We start from the raw sequence: 20,250 nt of genomic DNA, 5'->3' as shown, positions 1-20,250 counted from the left end.
ATTTATATCCCGCCCTCCACTCCGAAGAGTCTCAGAGCGGCTCACAATCTCCTTTCCCTTCCTCCCCCACAACAGACACCCTGTGAGGTAGATGAAGACATTGGATTTATATCCCACCCTCCACTCCGAAGAGTCTCAGAGCGGCTCACAATCTCCTTTCCCTTCCTCCCCCACAACAGACACCCTGTGAGGTAGATGAAGATATTGGATTTATATCCCGCCCTCCACTCCGAAGAGTCTCAGAGCGGCTCATAATCTCCTTTCCCTTCCTCCCCCACAACAGACACCCTGTGAGGTAGATGAAGACATTGGATTTATATCCCGCCCTCCACTCCGAAGAGTCTCAGAGCGGCTCACAATCTCCTTTCCCTTCCTCCCCCACAACAGACACCCTGTGAGGTAGATGAAGATATTGGATTTATATCCCACCCTCCACTCCGAAGAGTCTCAGAGAGACTCACAATCTCCTTTCCCTTCCTCCCCCACAACAGACACCCTGTGAGGTAGATGAAGATATTGGATTTATATCCCGCCCTCCACTCTGAAGAGTCTCAGAGCGGCTCACAATCTCCTTTCTCTTCCTCCCCCACAACAGACACCCTGTGAGGTAGATGAAGATATTGGATTTATATCCCGCCCTCCACTCCGAAGAGTCTCAGAGAGACTCACAATCTCCTTTCCCTTCCTCCCCCACAACAGACACCCTGTGAGGTAGATGAAGATATTGGATTTATATCCCGCCCTCCACTCCGAAGAGTCTCAGAGAGACTCACAATCTCCTTTCCCTTCCTCCCCCACAACAGACACCCTGTGAGGTAGATGAAGATATTGGATTTATATCCCGCCCTCCACTCCAAAGAGTCTCAGAGCGGCTCACAATCTCCTTTCCGTTCCTCCCCCTACAACAGACACCCTGTGTGGTAGAAGAAGATATTGGATTTATATCCCGCCCTCCACTCTGAAGAGTCTCAGAGCGGCCTACAATCTCCTTTCCCTTCCTCCCCCATAACAGACACGCTGTGAGGTGGGTGGGGTTGGAGAAGGCTGTCACAGCCTTCTCCCTTTCAAGGACAACCTCTGCCAGAGCTATGGCTGACCCAAGGCCATGCTAGCAGGTGCCAGTGGAGGAGTGGGGAATCAAACCCGGTTCTTCCAGATAAGAATCCGCACACTTAACCACTACACCAAACTGGCTCTCCCACACCAAACTGGCTCTCCCACCTAAGCTGCTGCCGGCCAGCTAATGCGAGGGGAGGCTGCACTTGGAGCTGAAAGTATGTCCAGCACACTTAGCATTCCATGCCCAGACCTCCATTGTCCTGACTTGTGGTGAAGACAGAGTTTATACAGAAGATATACCCTGCATGCTTTTTTTGCCCTAAGACGCTGCTTATTTCAGTAGAGGCCACAAGAATAATTTGGGGAGGAGAGTATGGGATGTCACCTACCCCACGAGTCCTCATGTATCCCCACTCCCCATTTGTTCTAAACTGAAATGGATTTTAGTCCTAGTTGTCAAAAAAAAAAAAAGCAGGGTAAGGTAAGTAAATTTATTCATGGTCTCTCTAACTTGAAACCAGGATTAAATGCTATTGTATGCAGGACTTGGATGTGTGCAGGCTGGCCACAGAGAACGATGCTCTTTCTAGCATGCCAGGTGCTCCCCTCCTTCCTCAAGCTGCTTTCTCACTGTGAGGGTGATAGGTATGAGCCCCTGTCCCACAGTTCTCTCTCTAACACTGCCAAGAGGACCAGTGTCGCACATTTCCCTGAGAATGAGTGGTTTTCAGTTAAATTGCCTTTCTGAAGTCTCAAGCCTCACTTAAACACAAGGAAAGAGATTTCTGGCAGCCGCGCAAGGCGTCTTGGCTCAAAAGGATCTTGTAAAGATATATTGCTAGTTGCAGAAAAAAGATTTTTCAATCTGATGATTCTTCTGTCTTTAATTTGTTTTGGGGAAGCGCACAATGTCTCCAGGTACCCTCGCCAATGCACTCTAAAAGCCTGGCACGATAAGACATCTCAAGACAGCCTTGTGAGGAAAAGCCCTCTCTGACTCTCTCTCAAACAAGCCCTCATGCAGACAGATGGCACCTAATGGACACGTCCAATTTGTGTTGGGTCTGCTAGCCCTGAGCTCAGTTCTGGCCGTAATCCTGGCTCTGATTTCCTCAGCAACAAGAAGGAATTATCCTCCCATAGACTCTTGGAGCCCCCAGTGAAGAAGGTGAAACACAAAGAGAAACATAACAAGAAAGCTGCTGCAAGTGCAAAGTGTCCCGTCAGGTGTGCTGATTTTAATCTGTCTCACCTTAAAGCCATAAAGGAATTGCCTCCGTTCAAAAAAAAAAATGCCTTCTCCTCTTCAGAAGTGAGAGGGTCTGCTTGGTTTTATCCATGTTGGGGAAGGAAGTTATTGAGTCTGCATTGATTCCTACAGTCCCTACAGAGCAACATTTATCTGATTCTCCTGCTTATGGGTTTTTTTTATTGGGAGTATTAGACATCCTAAAAGAGACCTCTGGAAATTCCACTGTTATTCTCTCTCCCCTCGACAGCATTTTTCCTATTATTATGATTTACCTTAGCCTCCTTTTGGCCCATCGGTTGCGAGGGCTTACGGAGAACAGCCTTTCTACTCCACATGCCATGACCGACATTGATTGGATCCTTGTTGATGAGGCTGTCAGCTCTACCTGGAAACCCGCTGGACTGCCCTGACTGCTTCAGCTAGCTATAAACCTAGGAGCCCAATAAAAGAAGCACTTACTTACCCACAGCTGTTGAATGTGATCTAGAGCCTACCTGCTTCCATTTCTCTGAAGTGGATGAGAAAATTCCACCTGAGTTGTTGCCAAGGGTTGCCCTTGAGGATTTTCCCACAGTGTCTCTCAGTGAAGACATCTGCCTCTATATGGTAAGCCTATCCCATCTTCGAGGACTCTGGTAGCTTTCTCCATCACAAAAAGGATCTTCTAAACATCATCTCTGGGCTATTTTTGCCTTGACATGGATGGTGCAGGCTAGCCTGATCTCACTGAATCTCAGAAGCTAAACAGGATCAGCCCTGGTCAGTATTTGGATGGGAATCTACCAAGGAAACGCAGGGTCACTATGCAGAGGCAGACAATGATTCTCTCTTGCCTTGAAAATCCTATGGCATCACCATGTTGAGTGTGACTTGAGGGCAGTTTCCACCATCACTATGTTTAAAGACAGCCCTTGGTTCTGCCATCTGTAAAGAAAGCAGAATTTTTACAAGACAAACAGGAAGGCTGGCCTTTCCTTTTCAGTGTCTTTTAATTCTATGGCCATTCAGGGAAAGCATAAAAGTTCTCAGTAGACAATAACAGATGACAGAGAGGGCCACAAACTGAGCAGTATTGGCAGGAAACTACAGTGCATCAGCTCTTACCTCCAAGATCATGGGCCAACCAGCTGCCACTTTCTCCTTTTTCTTGGAATTGGAAGAATCAGGCCCCACACAAGTGGAATCCCCACCCAGCAGCAAACCAAATGGAGTAAGCATTGGGAAGCAAGAATGCTTTCTAGTCTTCCAGCAGAAGAAAGAGATGCCACAGAGGTCAGCATCTCTTTCTTTCTTGAACCAGCAGAGCATAAAAGAAGGAAAGAGTGCTTGACAACTCTAGAGAGAAAATCTAGAAGTGCTTGTTTAATTGCTCAGAAATTAATGTTAATTCCTGAAGCAATCAGTGTTAATTCCTGGAGTGGAGTCCTTACAGGACCAGGACTGACAGACTGATAGAGTAACAGTAAAGACCTGCATCTGTAGGAAGGTGAACGCAAATGTAAGAAGTGACACCTGGGCCTTGGGGGATGAGTCAGCAAAGAAGACAGATTGAAAGGAACATGCTGAGTCAAGCAGCTTTGCTTGCCACACATCTGTGAGCTGACCTGCTTAGCAAACAGAGCTCTACCCTGACTTGTACCTTGTCTCTGTGCTTGCTCCTACAGCCTGGGACCCAGACCCTGCAGCTGTTCCCAAGCTCTGGAACCGGACCCCTGAGCCCGCAACCCTCTTTACCCTGACCCTTTGATTGGATCATCAATCTGTGACTCCAGACTGGTCTGTAGACCTTACTTCTGAGCCTATTGTTGTGCCTGTTGTTACTGTATTTGTATATCCTGGATCCCCTTGGGAGAGCAACAGTGCTATCAGCCCTGAATGTGACATGGTCTGCCAGTTGTTGCTCTGGGAGAAGATTGCTCCATACCTGGATGCCATCCCAGAGGAAAATCATAGATTGGCTAGTTCAGTTTTTTTATTCTTATTATGGTCAGTGACCAGATCCAGCTGACAAAAACATTAACAGATATACAGATATTCAAGTTAAGCATCAGTTAAAATGAAAAATAGAAAATTTAGCAAAAAATCTATATAAAGTTACATAGTAGAAAGAGAACAAAATATGCAATACATAAAATAACACCTTAGATAATCATATTTAAAATCAGAATCTGAAATCTAAAAATTGAGAGCTATATAGTAGGCCTTGTGATGAAATCTAAGTTAAGTCTCTAAAAGGGAAGGACTGAAATTTATTGTGCACTTTGATTGCTTGTGCACAGAATCTAGCAGTTAAGTTGGTAATAACTGGGATTCATTAGTTGATAATTTACCTTAACAAGTTTTATTAAGTTTCCAAAGAGGTTGGGAACAGAAAAGAAAGGGGAAAAGGGGAAAGGGAACATAGGGAAAGGGGAGGGGAAATTAAATTTTACAGATAGTAACTCAGCTAACATATACAGTCAAACCTATCTAATCCATATATTAAAAAAATAGCAAAGAGATTCTTCTGTGAACATTAAAATATTCTGCTATGCCGTTACCTTTCATATAAACTATATGTTCCATTCTTTGTATACATACAGGTTATATTTCAAATTTATGTATCGTTTGAAAACAATTTTATTATTCTGCAACATATTATATTAATATTCAACTATTATTAAAAATTTAGTACCAATACATCACATCACATTTTCCACCTCCCTCCCCCCCTTTTTGTGACTTCCACTGGTGCATTTTACTTAAAATACTAAAAAGAAATAAAAGGTAGTTTTAACATTTTAAGAATCTTCATAAAAAATCTTATAACTATAGTAAAATAAAAATAAGGAAAAAACCATTTACTATGATTATCATCCATCTTCATTATAATCCTTTAGTCCTCAGTCCTTATCATAAAAATAAGATTGAAGAAATATATATTCCCATAGTCTCACTTTTAACTATAATCCTTATCAAAATAGGTTGAAAAAAAAGAAAGGGTATAATCCCATAGTCACATTTTTTAACTATAGTCCATTTACTATTCCCCTAGCATTCAACTATTGTCAAAAATCACCAAATGTCCTTTAACCTTCCATTGTTTTTCAACATATTTCTGAAATTTTCCCCACTCATTTTTAAACTTTTCTATATCCTATTCTTTTAAGATTCTTGTAAAGTTGTCCATTTCACTCCAACGCTTTCCAAGTATTAGGTATTTTCCCATCTTTTCTTATAGTATTCATCAACTTCTGAAGTTTTGGTAGTAGAGCCTCCATGAGGACTTTGTAAAATTTTGCTGTGAAACCATTTGGACTGGGTGCTTTTCCCAATTTCATTGATTTAATTACCGCCTCTATTTCCTCCTTTCCAATTGGTTCATTTAATACTTTCTCCATATTTTCAGTTAAGGGATTTACATTGATTTCCTGCAAGTATGTATCAATCTTTTCCTTGTACACCACATGACCTTTAAACAATTTGGCATAATATTTATAAAATTCTCTTTTGATTCCTTCCTGGTAAACAATTTCCTTGCCTCCCGAAATAATTTTATTGATAATTTTATTCTCTCTTTTTCTTTTCATTTGCCAGGCCAGGTATTTTTCAGGCTTTATTTCAAACTTATGTATTAAGCCATCTATAAAGGGAAAGGAAAGGTCCCCTGTGCAAGCACCAGTCATTTCTGACTCTGGGGTGACATTGCTTTCACAATGTTTTCACGGCAGACTTTTTACGGGGTGGTTTGCCATTGCCTTCCCCAGTCATCTACACTCCCCCCAACCCTCCGGGAAGCTGGGTACTCATTTTACTGACCTTGGAAGGATGGAAGGCTGAGTCAACCTCGAGCCAGCTACCTGAAAACCCAGCTTCCGCTGGGGATTGAACTCAGGTCGTGAGCAGAGCTTAGGACTGCTGTATTGCAGCTTTAACACTCTGCACCATGGGGCTCTTTTCATCTATAAAAAGGTATCCATATATTTTTAATTTTTGAAATATTTCCATCCTTTAAGATTGTTGTTAGAGTGTCCATTTCGACTGTATCAAAGATCTTAATGAGTTCTGCTTTCGAGGGTGTTTCAGATTTTCCCCCACCCCTTTGCTAATAAGATTCTAGCAGCCATTATCACATGAATTTAACATTTTTGTCAAAAGCATTTGGAATTATATTTAATAAGAACAATTCTGGTTTGAATGATATTACTCTTCCTAGCATTTTCTGTAAACATTCATGAACCATCTGCCAATATTTTTAATAGTATCACATGTCCACCAAACATGATAGAAAGTTCCTGTCTGTTTTTTACATTTCCAACACTTATTTGACACATTTGGGTACATTTTAGCAAGTTTTTTAGGAGTCAAACACCATCTATAAAATATCTTGTAAATATTTTCTCTATAGGTCATCGACTTAGTTATTTTAACATTACATTTTCATATCTGTGTTGGACTTCCGGGGTTGCATCATGGAGAATTGAGCCTCTTCTCAAAAGGGGAGCGGACTGGAGCCTTTGTTTTGGGTAGAGAAGATGATTCCAATGCCTGCTGCCACTTTTCTCAGTGAGGGAAAAGGCCAAAACATGCATGGAATATTCTGAGGGAATTTACTTTGGCTTAAGAGGAGTCCCAGCGGGGGTTCCTTTTAGGCTTTGAAGAGTCCCCATCGAGGAATTGCATTCCAGCATCTACAGAGAGTCTCTGTGGTCATTAAATGTACTTAAATTCATCAAGATTCAAGCTTTCTTTGGACTATCTAAATTTCTAAATATTAATATTGAAAGAGGACGGTGTTGAAAAGGTTAAATTTGGCTGCAAGGTAAGAAGATTTTTATCTTTCATTCCGGGACTAAAAACAACTTTATTTGAGAAAAAGATTGGAATTTGGACTTAGCTACAATATTCTAAAGTTATAAACAAGAGAAGGGGGCAATTTTGAGACTTTTGGGAGACTTAGAAGCAAAGTTAAAGGCAAAAAACCAACTTATGTTTGGAATACTTGCGGTTTCTGTAAAAAAAACCCATCGTCACTGAATTGCTGAGCTGGAAGACTACACAGGAAGTGACGCATAGATTGTATCGCAAGATCTTTCAACCATCGAGGACGGGACTTCGTGGCAAGAAAAGCAGAAAGAGGCCATTGAAAGAAGGGAATTTAAAGACCTCCTGGCCTTCTCTAGGACTTGAAAATCATAGAAAAATTGCAGCGGCCATTAAGAGAAGGTCAAAATAATTTAAAACTCTTAAGGAAAAAAACGAGACTTTAAAAATTATTGGAGCCGGCAGACTTCACTACTACAGAACGAAACATATTGGAATATATGAAAGATATCAATTTTGATGGCCTTTTGAAGAAAAAGAAAATTTTAAAGGGGCTAGAAAAATTGCGGCCGCCATTTTGTCTATTTTAAAAACTTCAAAAATTAATATCTCGAGCTAGGAAGCCCTGAGGACGGCGATTTGGGGTGCATTGAAAAGGGCATCTCCTAATCTTCAAGATCCAGTGGTTTATTTTTTATTTGGAGAGATCAATGCAAAATTTCATTTTGGCAGTGAGGGAAGTGGAATGTCAGAGCAGAAGCTGCCAAAATTGACATGCGCAAGGACTGCTTCACTTGAGGAGGGAAAGATGCCAAAAATACAATAACAACTAGATGCCATGGAGGCAAGACTGATCAAAGTGATGAAGGACCTAATAACAGAAAATAAAAAGCAAGTAGTTAAAGAACTAGAGGTGGTGAAGTCAGAAATAAAGAAAGAGATTGAGGATCTTAGAAAGGACTCACAAACAATGTTAAACAAAGTACATAAGGTTGAAAATAAGGTGAAAGATCAAGATTCAATGATTAATAAATTGCAGGAGAAAGCAGCACTGCAAGATTGCAAGTTAATGGAAAACCAGATTCCTTTGAGAGGAGTGCCTGAAGAGGAAGGTTCTGATTTAAGGATATATAATAAGAATCATTGCTGAGTTTTTAGAAATAGATTCTGATGAATCCAGTTATTTGTATGACTATATATACAGGGTTAATTCCCAGTATGCCAAGAAAAATAAGTCATCGCAGGGCATTTATGTTAGCTAGACTAAACGCGTTTCCCTCCAAAGTTTTACAAGGGAGATATCAGCGAGTCCCTTTAGCCGACAGACTTTGCTCCTGTGGAGCAAACACCCCTGACTCAATCCAGCATATATTGCTTGATTGTTCTTTATACCATAACCTCCGTAAAGATTTATTTGGCAAGCTTTCTTTTTCTCCAGATTTGTCTATTCTGCCACCCTGTTATTATTTATTGAGTGATACTGAGGGGGTGGTTAGTGAGGCTGCGGCAAAATTTCTGGCTGACATCCTTAAATTTAATTCTGACCATGTTTGAATGCATCTGTAAGCTCGGTTTTATCTTGATTTTATCTCCAATGTTTAAATTTTTATATTCTGTGTATTTTTATCTGAATCTATTATGCCATTAAAGGTTTGGTACGGTAAAAATAAATTACCAAGAGATGTGGTAGTCAAATTTATTACAAGAGATATGGTGGGAAAGATCCTAAGAAAGCAATTTGAAAAGACATTGGAAATTGAGGGAAGTAGAGTAAGAATCATGAAAGAGTTGCCAAGAAAAATGACAGAAGACTTTATAAAAAGCTAACAGACAAGTTGCGGGATATGGACGTGAGATACAGATGGATACTGCCAGGAGGTCTAAGTTTTGAACATGGAGGAAAAAGGATTGCAATTACAAATGTACTGGAATTGCGGAAGTTTTTTTGAAGCAAATAGGGGATTTGGGGATACAGAATAAAAAGAACCATTATGGATTACAAATTAATATCTTGGAATGTAAATGGACTAAATTCACTGCAAAAAAGAAGGGCTACATTTCAGTGGATAAAAAAACAAAAATGTAATATAATTTGACTACAAGACGTACATATTAAACAATTGGATTACGATTTTTTATGGAATAAACAATTGGGAAAAGAATTTTTTTCCTTGGCTAAGGAGAAAAAAAGGGGTGTGATTTTTTATATCAAACAAGAATTAGATCCAAAATTGATCTTTTAAGGACAGTGAAGGCAGATATCTAGCTGTGGAAGTCACGATTGATAAAAAGACGTTGTTGTTGGGATTATATGCCCCAAATGGGGCAAAAGACTCTTTTTTTAAAGATATCACGCAAAAATTAGATCAAGTGCCTTATGATCAAATAATGATAATGGGAGACTTCAGTGGAAGAATTATAAATGATTTGGACAGATCAGGAAGAAGTAGTAAGTAGGGGAAATTACCAAAGTCATTTTTTGATTTAGTGAAGCAAGAAAATTTGGAAGATACATGGAGGAAATTTAATCCCAAGGTGCTTGACTATACTTTTTTTTTCAGCAAAGCATAACTCTTTCTCAAGAATTGATATGTTATGGACTACAAAAGATCTTGGACTTATGACGACTTTGTGCGCCGTTGTCAGTGGTGCAGTGTCAAAAGTTGGTAGGGGAACTCCCCTGCCCAGACCGCCACGGCCTAGGCAAAGGTCTTCATCGGATTCAGCTTCAGTCAGCTCAGTTTAAGCCATCCAGCCACAGCTTGCAATGCCTGGTCCAGGTTTTCTGGGACATCATTAGATCAGCCGTCCATCAGTAGATAGAGCTGGGTGTCATTGGCATACTGGTGGCAACCCAGCCCATACCTCCAAGCAATCTGGGCAAGGAGTTACATGTAGATGTTAAACAACATTGGGGATAGAACCGCCCTCTGAGGCACACCACAGTTAAGCGTGTGTCTCCAAGATGATTCTCCCCCAATTGACACCCTTTGTCTCCGACCACAAAGGAAAAGAGGAAAGCCACTGTAAGGCCAACCCCTGGATCCCTGCGTCGGTGAGATGGTGGGTCAGCAGCTGATAGTCGACCGTATCCAACGCAGCCGATAGGTCTAACAACATCAGTTCCGCTGAACCACCTCAATCCAGATGTACTGAAAGAGATGGGTAACCATTACTTCCTTGCTATCATTTTGCTCCCTCCCTGGTGCATGGCTCACAGCTCAGGTGAGACTGAAATGGTCAAGTCTCCTCTGCTTCTTGCTAGGGAAAGAGCAAGAAATCAGTGAAGGTGGTAATGGCTTCACAGGTTACCCGATGCAGATGCCTGCTTTGAGCCAGTGTTACGAAATCTGTCGTCCCAAAAAGCATGCACATCCTGTACTTTCCTCTTTTCCTTCTTGTTTTCTCTGCAGCCTGAGCCACAGCTGCTTAAGCAAGAGAGTAAAAGTGCTAAGGTACCAGGAGGAGAACAAGACGGCTGTGGATAAACATTCCACCATTCCGCTGTATGCTCTTTGCTGGTGGTGGTTTTCGTCTTCTCTGTGGCTAGTTTGCTGTTCTGCCGGGAGCTGTCTAGGTGCACAGATGAGAGTGCAAAGGCTGCCAAGAAGGGTGGGAGATGGTTTGTTTGTTTCTTGATACCCCATCTTCCCAATGGAGACCCAAAGTGGCTTTTGCCATTCTTTTCCATTTTATTCTCACAGACCCTGTGTGTAGGTTTGACTGAGTGTGTGACTGGCCTGAGGTCACCCAGCGAGGTTCAGTGGCAGAACTCGGTTTCCAACCTGGGTCTCCCTGATCCTGGGCTGAAACTGCAGCCACTGCGCCACACTGTCTCTTGTTGGAGAGAATGGGCATGAGAGATCCACAGTTCATGGAAGCTCAAAACTTACCTGTTCTTGAATCCTTCCAGCAGTGACTGTCCTAAGATGGAAACTACCTGCCAACCACAAGCCTCATTGGGTACTACATGGGGGAATGGTGCTTAGAAGAAAATCCTAGAATCCTTCAGTCAATCGATATTTATTATGGTCAGAGACCAACATAAGTTCACGACTTCTCTTAAATCATCTGACATCCATAAAACTCAGAATTCTAAAAGTCTATTTTGGTAATGCTAAACATTTCCACTTTCTAATCACTGTGGTACAGAATTTTGCAACAGCGTAAGTTGTAGGTTTCTGTGTACCTTTTAACAGATATTTCCAGAGTATCCCAGTGCTAAAATTCATATAATACTTCAACGGTGTAAATTTAGAGAGAAGGGGAATGATTAGTTGCAGTCTTTCTTCTTGACAAAAATTCACAGTGCAAGAGAATATTTGTGACAGATTCAGCTGCTTTTCCAGAACAGGGACAATATTGTTTCTGCAATGGCAACTGAGAAGACCTACCAGATAGTACTGCAGAAGGAAAAGCAATGAAACGTGCTCTCAAAAAGGCCCAGCTATATACCTTATAGGTGATATCCAGGAAGTATTTAGCTGTTGCATAATTCAGGCATATTTTTAGACTACTGTAGTTTATAGGGAGCATGGCATTATCATTTTGAGATTCAGTATCCCGCAGTCTTTGTAATACCAGGGCCATTGCTTTGTTCAAATCCATTCAAAAAGCTCTTCTGGGTTCAAGCCAATCGTTCTGATGGAAAAGCAGCCAAGGAATGCTAGGGCTGCAGAAGATAAGTAGAGTCCTCTGGGCTTGAGTATTGTCATTAAGGAGCTCCACTGATTTTATGTCCATGTGTCCAATACACTTCCCAAATAGTTCCACTAGATGTTTCTTGACAAGTGAAACAGTTCTCCAGGAGGGTACAGTTCCTTTAAACTTGCAGATTTGTAGACAAATCTTGTGCGCTTACTAGACAAGTTTGGAGGGAGCCAATCTTTCCCTCTCATGTTGTTGTGGAGGTAGCTTAACCAGCCCCTGCTTCATAGAGTGAATAGCTGATTGCTTATCACAGGTAGCAGCAGCGGAGTTCTTATCATGGCCAGAGGCAGCTTGAAATATTGTTAAAGTCACATGCTCCATTTAACAGCTTGTCCATCTTGGAGGGCAACAAACGGAGCTCATTAGAGAAAAACTCTACCGTCCTTGCTGCAAGCAAAACAGAGGTTATCGGAGTCCTCATTCAGTGCTTTAGCACCATCCTCCCCTGATGATAACAGCGGGGTCTCAATTCCTTCAGACCCAGTTCTTAAAGGTGGACTCTGTGAAACAAGCTCAGTCAAGCAGTCTCTGCCAAGGGTGCATAACGATTAAAAATTGAAATTGGAGAAAGTACATGTCAGGAGGATGAAAAATAGTCTCCAATCTTGGCTCGTTTAGTGACCAGTGGAGAATCAGCCTCCGCCTCTTTCCCCCACTTTTGGAGCCTCATTTCCAACTAACTTTGAGTAAATTTACACCAGCAACAGAAGCCGAAGATTGCAAACAAGAGCTCACGGTTTGTAAAATATGCTGTAGTAATTGCACTCAAGAATGGAGACAACTGGCACAAGATGAAAAAACAGAAAACAGAAAAAGCTTCCCAAGACAGAACTCCTCCGTGTGTCCTTCAGCTTATTGTAGCAGTTCAAAAAGTAAATACTTAAAGCAAGCTGCTGCAAGCCACTGTTTAAAACTGTGTTATGTTAAATAAAAGCCCAGCAATCTCTCTCTCTCTCTCGGCTTGGCTTCGCGAACAAAGATTTAAGAAGGCTGCAACAGTCCACGTCTGCTGCAGGCTCGCTGGTGGCTGACAAGCCCAATGCGGAACAGGCAGATCCGGCCACAGTGGCTGCAGGGAAAAATCTGATTTGGGGTTGGTGCTGTAGCAGTGCAATTCTTCCTCAATCTCCTTTTGTCCTCAAGAACAGCTATGCGTGCATTCTCAAAGGAAGAGACAGCCTGGTGGATGGTGTGCCTCCATGCTTTGTGATCTGAGGCTAAGTCAGACCACTGGTGATGGTTGATGCGACAGGTGCCAAGGGATTTCTTCAAGGAGTCCTTGTACCTCTTCTTTGGTGCCCCTCTATTTCGATGGCCGGTGGAGAGTTCACCATACAGGGCAATCTTGGGAAGGCGGTGGTTTTCCATCCTAGAAATATGCCCTGCCCAGCACAGCTGCGTCTTCAGCAGCAGTGCCTCGATGCTGGTAACCTCCGCCCGCTTGAGGACTTCAGTGTTGGTCACAAAGTCACTCCAGTGGATGTTGAGGATGGTGCGAAGGCAGCGCTGATGACAGCGCTCGAGGAGTCGCAGGTGATGACGGTATAAAACCCACGATTCGGAGCCATAGATGAGGGTTGTCATCGCAACCGCTTTGTAAACATTGATCTTTGTGCCTTTTTTCAGATGCTTTTTACTCCACACTCTTTTGTGCAGTCGGCCAAATGCACGGTTTGCCTTTGCCAGCCTGTTGTCAATCTCCTTGTCGATCTTGGCATCTGAGGAGATGATGCACCCCAGGTAGCTGAACTGCTGGACTGTCTTCAGAACTGATTCACCCACAGTGATGCAGGGAGGGTGATAATCTTCCTGGGGTGCAGGCTGGTGGAGAACTTCTGCCTTCTTCAGACTAACTTCTAGGCCGAATAGCTTGGCAGCCTCTGCAAAGCAGGACGTCATATGCTGCAGAGCTGATACCGAGTGGGAGACGAGTGCAGCATCATCAGCAAACAGTAGCTCTCGGATGAGTTTTTCCATTGTCTTGGAGTGGGCCTTTAGTCGCCTCAGGTTGAACAGGCTGCCATCGGTGCGATAGCGGATGTAGACACCATCGTCATCATCTAGATCTACTGTGGCTCTTTGAAGCATCATGCTAAAGAAGATCGTAAAGAGAGTTGGCGCGAGAACGCAGCCTTGCTTTACACCTGTGCCTATTGGGAAGGGCTCCGAGAGTTCGTTGCAGTGTCTGAATTGGCCTCGCTGGTCTTCATGTAGCTGGATGATCATGCTGAGGAACCTTGGGGGACATCCTAAACGTTCCAAGATTTGCCACAGGCCTTTCCTGCTAACGGTATCGAAAGCTTTGGTAAGGTCGACAAAAGTCACATACAGAGCCTTGTTCTGTTCCCTGCATTTCTCTTGGAGCTGCCTGAGAACAAATACCATGTCGGTGGTGCTCCTGCAATGGTGGGCAGCAGTCTGTTCAGGAGTATTCTGGCAAGGATTTTGCCTGCGATGGAGAGCAGGGTTATCCCCCGGTAGTTGGAGCAGTCTGACTTTTCCCCTTTGTTCTTGTATAGGGTGATGATGATTGCATCACGAAAGTCCTGTGGTAATTTGCCTTGTTTCCAGCAGGTGACAAGTACTTTGTGAAGTGAGCTATGTAGTACTGTGCCCCCATGCTTCCAGATCTCTGGTGGAATTCCATCAACTCCTGCTGCCTTGCCACTTTTCAGTTGCTTGATGGCTTTAACAGTCTCTTCTAGGGTGGGGATCTCATCCAACTCTGTTTTCACTGGTTGAAGTGGGGTGAGGTGGATTGCTGAATCTTGAACTACGCGGTTGGCACTGAAGAGAACCTGAAAATACTCCGACCACCGGTTCAGTATGGATGCCTTGTCTGTGAGGAGCACTTGGCCGTCTGCACTACGCAAGGGACTCTGAGCCTGATATGATGGACCATATACTGCCTTCAGGGCTTCGTAGAACCCTCTTAAATCACCAGTGTCTGCACACAGCTGGGTTCTCTCTGCAAGCTTGGTCCACCAATCGTTCTGAATGTCTCGAAGCTTGCGCTGGAGGTTGTTACATGCAGCGCGAAAGGTTGCTTTTTTCCCAGGACAGGAGGGCTGAGCAAGATGTGCTTGGTAGGCAGATCTCTTTTTCGCCAGTAAATCTTGGATCTCTTGATTGTTCTCATCAAACCAGTCCTTGTCCTTCCTTGTGGAGAACCTGAGGACTTCTTCAGAGATCTGCAGGACGGTAGTTTTTAGGTGTTCCCAGAGTGCTTCTGGAGAAGGGTCTGTGGGGCAACTGGGGTGCTCAATTCTTGACTGGAGTTTTGCCTGGAAGGCAGCTTTAACTTCAGCTGACTGGAGACTGCTAACCTGAAACTTCCTCCGAGGGATACCTCCTCTCCCAGGTGTGGGTTTAAAGTGAAGACGGAGATTGCAGCATACAAGACGATGATCCGTATGACATTCTGCACTGGGCATTACTCGGGTGTGTAAGACATCTCGAAGGTCTCTCTGGCGCACCAAAATGTAGTCGATAAGGTGCCAGTGCTTGGACCGTGGGTGCATCCAGGTTGTCTTCAGACTGTTCTTCTGCTGGAAGATAGTGTTGGTGATGGTGAGCTGGTGCTCCATGCAGAATTCTAGCAGGAGGCGCCAGTTTTATTTATTTATTTATTCGGGATTTATATCCCGCCCTTCCCACGAATGGCTCAGGGCGGCTTACAACAATCAATCAAACATAAAATTTAAACAATTTCAAATATAAAATAGTTAAATATTTAAACAGTTAAAACCTTAAAACAATATTTCAATTTCCTGCAAACAGATGGCTGGCCAGTTACATCGAGTTGTCGTCCCAGCTAAGTATCGGCTAGCCGGAAGAGGGTCGTCTTACAGACCCTGCGGAACTGCGCCAAGTCCCGCAGGGCCCTCACCTCTTCCGGCAGCTGATTCCACCATACGGGGGCCATAACGGAGAAAGCCCTTTCTCTGGTGGCTTTCAAACGGGCTTCTTTTGGCCCAGGGATAGTGAGGAGATTTTGTGTTCCTGACCTCAGTGCTCTCTGGGGAACATGTGGGGAGAGACGGTCCTTCAGGTAGGCAGGTCCCAGGCCATATAGGGCTTTAAAGGTAATAACCAGCACCTTGTACCGGACTCGGTATATCACTGGAAGCCAGTGCAGAGTCCGGAGACCCGGCCGAATGTGTCCCCACTTTGGGAGACCCAATAGCAGCCGGGCCGCGGCATTCTGCACCAGCTGCAGTTTCCGGGTCCGAGACAAGGGCAGCCCCATGTAGAGGGCATTGCAGTAGTCCAACCTCGAGGTGACCGTAGCGTGGATCACTGTTGCTAGGTCGTCGCGCTCCAGAAAGGGGGCCAGCTGCCTTGCCCGCCTAAGATGAAAGAATGCGGACTTGGCAGCGGCTGCTATCTGAGCCTCCATCTTTAAGGAAGGCTCCAATAGCACCCCCAAGCTCTTGACCTTTTCCGCCGCCATCAGCGGCGCACCATCAAAAGCCGGCAAGGGAATCCCCCTCCCCGGGCCGCGGCGACCCAAGCAAAGGACCTCTGTCTTCGTAGGATTTAGCTTCAGCCCGCTCAGTCTGAGCCACTCAGCCACGGCCCGTAATGCCTGGTCAAGATTTTCCGGGGCGCAGACAGGCTGGCCGTCCATCAGTAGATAGAGCTGGGTGTCATCAGCATACTGGTGACACCCCAGCCCATACCCTCGGGCAATCTGGGCAAGAGACCGCATGTAGATGTTAAATAACATCGGGGAGAGAACCGCCCCTTGGGGCACACCACAATCGAGTGTGCGCCTCTGGGATAGCTCCCCCCCAATTGCGACCCTTTGTCCCCGACCTTCCAGGAAAGAGGAAAGCCACTGAAAGGCCAACCCCTGAATCCCCGCGTCGGCGAGGCGGCACGTCAGCAGCCGATGGTCGACCGTGTCGAACGCAGCCGACAGGTCTAACAACATCAGCACTGCCGAGCCACCCCGATCCAGATGCCGTTGAAGGTCATCCACTAGGGCAACCAGCACTGTCTCCGTCCCGTGTCCCGGGCGAAAGCCGGACTGAAATGGGTCAACTGTCATTGCAGTTGCCAATGCCGTGTTTGCCAAGTACTCCTTTCCAGGCTTCCGAGTCTTTACCTACTCTGGCATTGAAGTCGCCAAGGATGATCACCTTGTCCTCTGTAGGGGTCTTCCGTACGAGGTTGTGTACGAGGTTGTGTAGATCAGCATAGAACTTGTTCTTTTCTGCAGGATCTGCTTGAAGGGTTGGGGCATACACACTGAAGAGTGTTGCATGCTGCTTGTTTTGAAGTGGGAGGCACATGGACATGATGCGATCTGAGTGACCTGTTGGCAGGTTTTCGAGTTTGGATGCAATGGAGTTCCTGACCATGAAGCCAACCCCAGAAAGGCGGCTCTCAGCCTTTGACTTACCTGACCAGTAGAGGGTATAGCCAGCACCGTGTTCTTGAAGACTACCTTCCTCACGGAAACGGACCTCACTGAGAGCTGCTATGTCGATATTCAACCTGAGAAGTTCGTGGGCAACTAGAGCAGAGCGTCGTTCAGGGCGACCACTGTCTACTGTGTCAAGCATGGTTCTGATGTTCCAACACGCAAGCTTTAGTCTTTGCACACTTTGTGAGGCAGGTGCATGCCTTTTCTTTGTTGTTATTTTTTGACCGCAAGTAAGGATGCCCGTTGACCGCGGCTAGCCAACTGGGGTGGAGGAGACGAGCTTTGTTTAGGCCACCTTTTCTAGGCCCCTCTCCGTATGGAGCAAGCAGTGCTGTCCCTAGATAAGGCTGCTTGGTCGTTCAGGGTGCTGCCGAAAAATGCTTTCGTCTCCGGGTTAGCATCAGGCGACCAATACCCTGAACCGCCTACATGCAGGATCGGGACTGCGGCTTCCAGTGGCACCTTCCACCTGCCGTTTCGCCCCTTGCCCATCGCTGCAGGACTTGATGCGTTGTGGGTTGTGTATGTGGATATGCCCTTCAGGCCTGCGCAGAGGAATTTTTTAGGTGAAGCGCAGTGTGCGCGGTACTGGCTCCACCCTTTCACCTGGGGGTCATCTGCCATGGCCCATTAAGCCGGGACGCCGGCAGCGAGTCCTCCAGGTGGTAGGTGTTACATTAACGAGCTCTATCTGCCTGGGTTTGATGTTAGAGTTTTCCTTCTCTTAGGCTGGCGAGGTTGGTGGGCCCAGCCTGCCCATCCGGTTATACCGCCGGACAATTCGGTCACACCATGACGTAGCAAACTCTGTGAAAAACGGGGGGGGGGGGGACCAGCGAGAAGGTGTTGCTACGGATGCAGTAATGCAGGAGAGGCCATTGCAGTGACCATCTGCCAGGCATAGCCAGACAGTGACCACGCGACGTTCACTACACCGGGAGAGGAGAGGCTATGTATTGCACATACACTTTCCCTGGGGGGGGGGTAGGATACCCAGAGGGAGCCCACCCCCCCGCCCCCCAGCAATAGGCTAAGATAAAATAGTAAAATTAGCTAATCACTTGCGGAGCATTGTGAATCAGAGCAGCTGCCTCGACACCATCTAGTCCTAGGCTTGTCCTGCTAATTGTCCCCTTGGTTTTGCCAATTGCTTTAATTTTGTCAATTATCGTTGCAGACCATATGGGGTAGGGTTCAGAAGCTAGGAGAAGGGGAATTAAACCTTTTGGAGTTAAATGTATCCTTAACCAATAACCAGTTGCATATTCCCATATTTTTAGATCTGCTCTGGGGATACCTGTTTCTTGCCTTAAGATAACATTAAGATAACAGATGAAATTGCTGAGCAGACAGGTTAAAACGGATAAAAGGAAGTACTTCTTCACCCAAAGGGTGATTAACATGTGGAATTCACTGCCACAGGAGGTGGTGGCGGCCACAAGCATGGCCACCTTCAAGAGGGGTTTAGATAAAAATATGGAGCAGTGGTCCATCAGTGGCTATTAGCCACAGTGTGTGTGTGTGTGTGTGTGTGTGTGTGTATATATATATATATATATATATATATATATATATATATATATATATATTTGCCACTGTGTGACACAGAGTGTTGGACTGGATGGGCCATTGTCCTGATCTAACATGGCTTCTCTTATGTTCTTAGAGGTACATATATGTGCATTAAACAGAGCCTAAGAAATTTTGATTGTACAGTTTCTAAGATCTAGAATCATAGAGTTGGAAAGGACTTCCACGGTCATCTAGTCAAACTGTCATCTAGCCCTGCACAATGCAGGAAACTCACAAATACCTCTCCCCACAAACCCCCACTGACACCTGCTCCACACCCAGAAGAGGGCAAAAAAAACCCCTCCAGGATCCCTGGAAACTGGCCTGAAGGGGCATGTCAAAGAACAAAATGAATTCAAGAAAGACTCACTTTTTATTGCACATGGTTGTTCCATAAAGGATGGTTTCCCTAATAACGCTCTGCTATGATTTGGCTTGGATTGACTGTCCTCTACAGGAACAGGACTTTCTGACATGATCTTACCACTGAGGTTTTTGTTTCTTCAAGGTAACAGCATGGCCCCCTTCCTCAACATTTGCAAGTTGATTTGGCAAAGAAGCAGAAGTCAGCAGTCCTTCAAAGCTTAATCATCTGAAGGCTAATACTCCAGCCACTTGTGTGTAGAAAGTCATTTTGCTAATCTCCCACATAGAAATGCACCGTAACCACAATGAGGAAATCTGGTGGCCTTTACCTGTACCAGATCTTTGAGTGATCATGTGTGCAGTCTAACATCCCTCCCTCCCTTCAGCCCTGCTGTGAGCTTTCTAGCTTTTTGTTTGTTTTCCTGGTGTCTGTTGGTAGCCTCAAGGATCTGAGGGATAGCCTGCTCTCACTGCCCTTCTCACTGAAAGGGTGGGAAACTGGCATGAGGGAAATACTTTGCATATCCTAAAGAGCTTAAGAATTCTCCGTAGCAGTTATCCCACCAATGGTATTTTTGAAGGAGTACTTGTTCAATCTCCTGTCTCCTCTCTTGGATTTTACTTTAGAGGAGAAGACAACCATTGGATATGCAAGCCGTGGAACTTGGCCAGGAGCCTGGACACTTATGTCACCAACAACCTGCACAGTATCATCAGGCAGAGAGAGAGTGGCCCCAAGGTAAGAGGGAAGCGGGCTGTGCAAACGGTGTTTTATTTGTAAAAAGAAACCAGTGAAGATTTTTTTCTTTTCTTTTTAAAAAAGCTAAGTATCTGCTGCCTCATGAACATTTTCTTAATAGACACTGATCAGAGTTCATAGCCACCGTAATGAAATCTGGTTTGATAGCATTATAGTGTTGTTATGAGCTATGTTAGCTGCCTTACTTCTTTGCTCTACTCTAATAAAGTTTTTGCTGTTTCTTTTCAAACTTGTCATTAAGCTTATTACATCAGAAACAAGTATGTGTTCTCACTCTGAAGAAGAAGATATCTCTGA

General features: G+C 44.6%; 1 protein-coding gene across 1 annotated transcript in view; it reads left to right on the top strand.

Annotated features, from left to right (window-relative positions):
• TTLL12 (tubulin tyrosine ligase like 12) overlaps positions 1 to 20,250 on the top strand; it is a 79,430-nt gene that overhangs the window by 41,439 nt on the left and 17,741 nt on the right. Inside the window, exon 9 of the mRNA XM_060257490.1 lies at positions 19,821 to 19,932. Within this exon, the coding sequence (XP_060113473.1) occupies positions 19,821 to 19,932 (112 nt within the window). The remainder of the gene's footprint in view (positions 1 to 19,820; positions 19,933 to 20,250) is intronic.

Source organism: Heteronotia binoei, chromosome 17 (assembly GCF_032191835.1).
Source record: "Heteronotia binoei isolate CCM8104 ecotype False Entrance Well chromosome 17, APGP_CSIRO_Hbin_v1, whole genome shotgun sequence".
Lineage (NCBI taxonomy): Eukaryota > Metazoa > Chordata > Lepidosauria > Squamata > Gekkonidae > Heteronotia > Heteronotia binoei.
The sequence above is the reverse complement of the archived record's forward strand: the minus strand, read 5'-3'. Positions and strand labels throughout refer to the sequence as shown.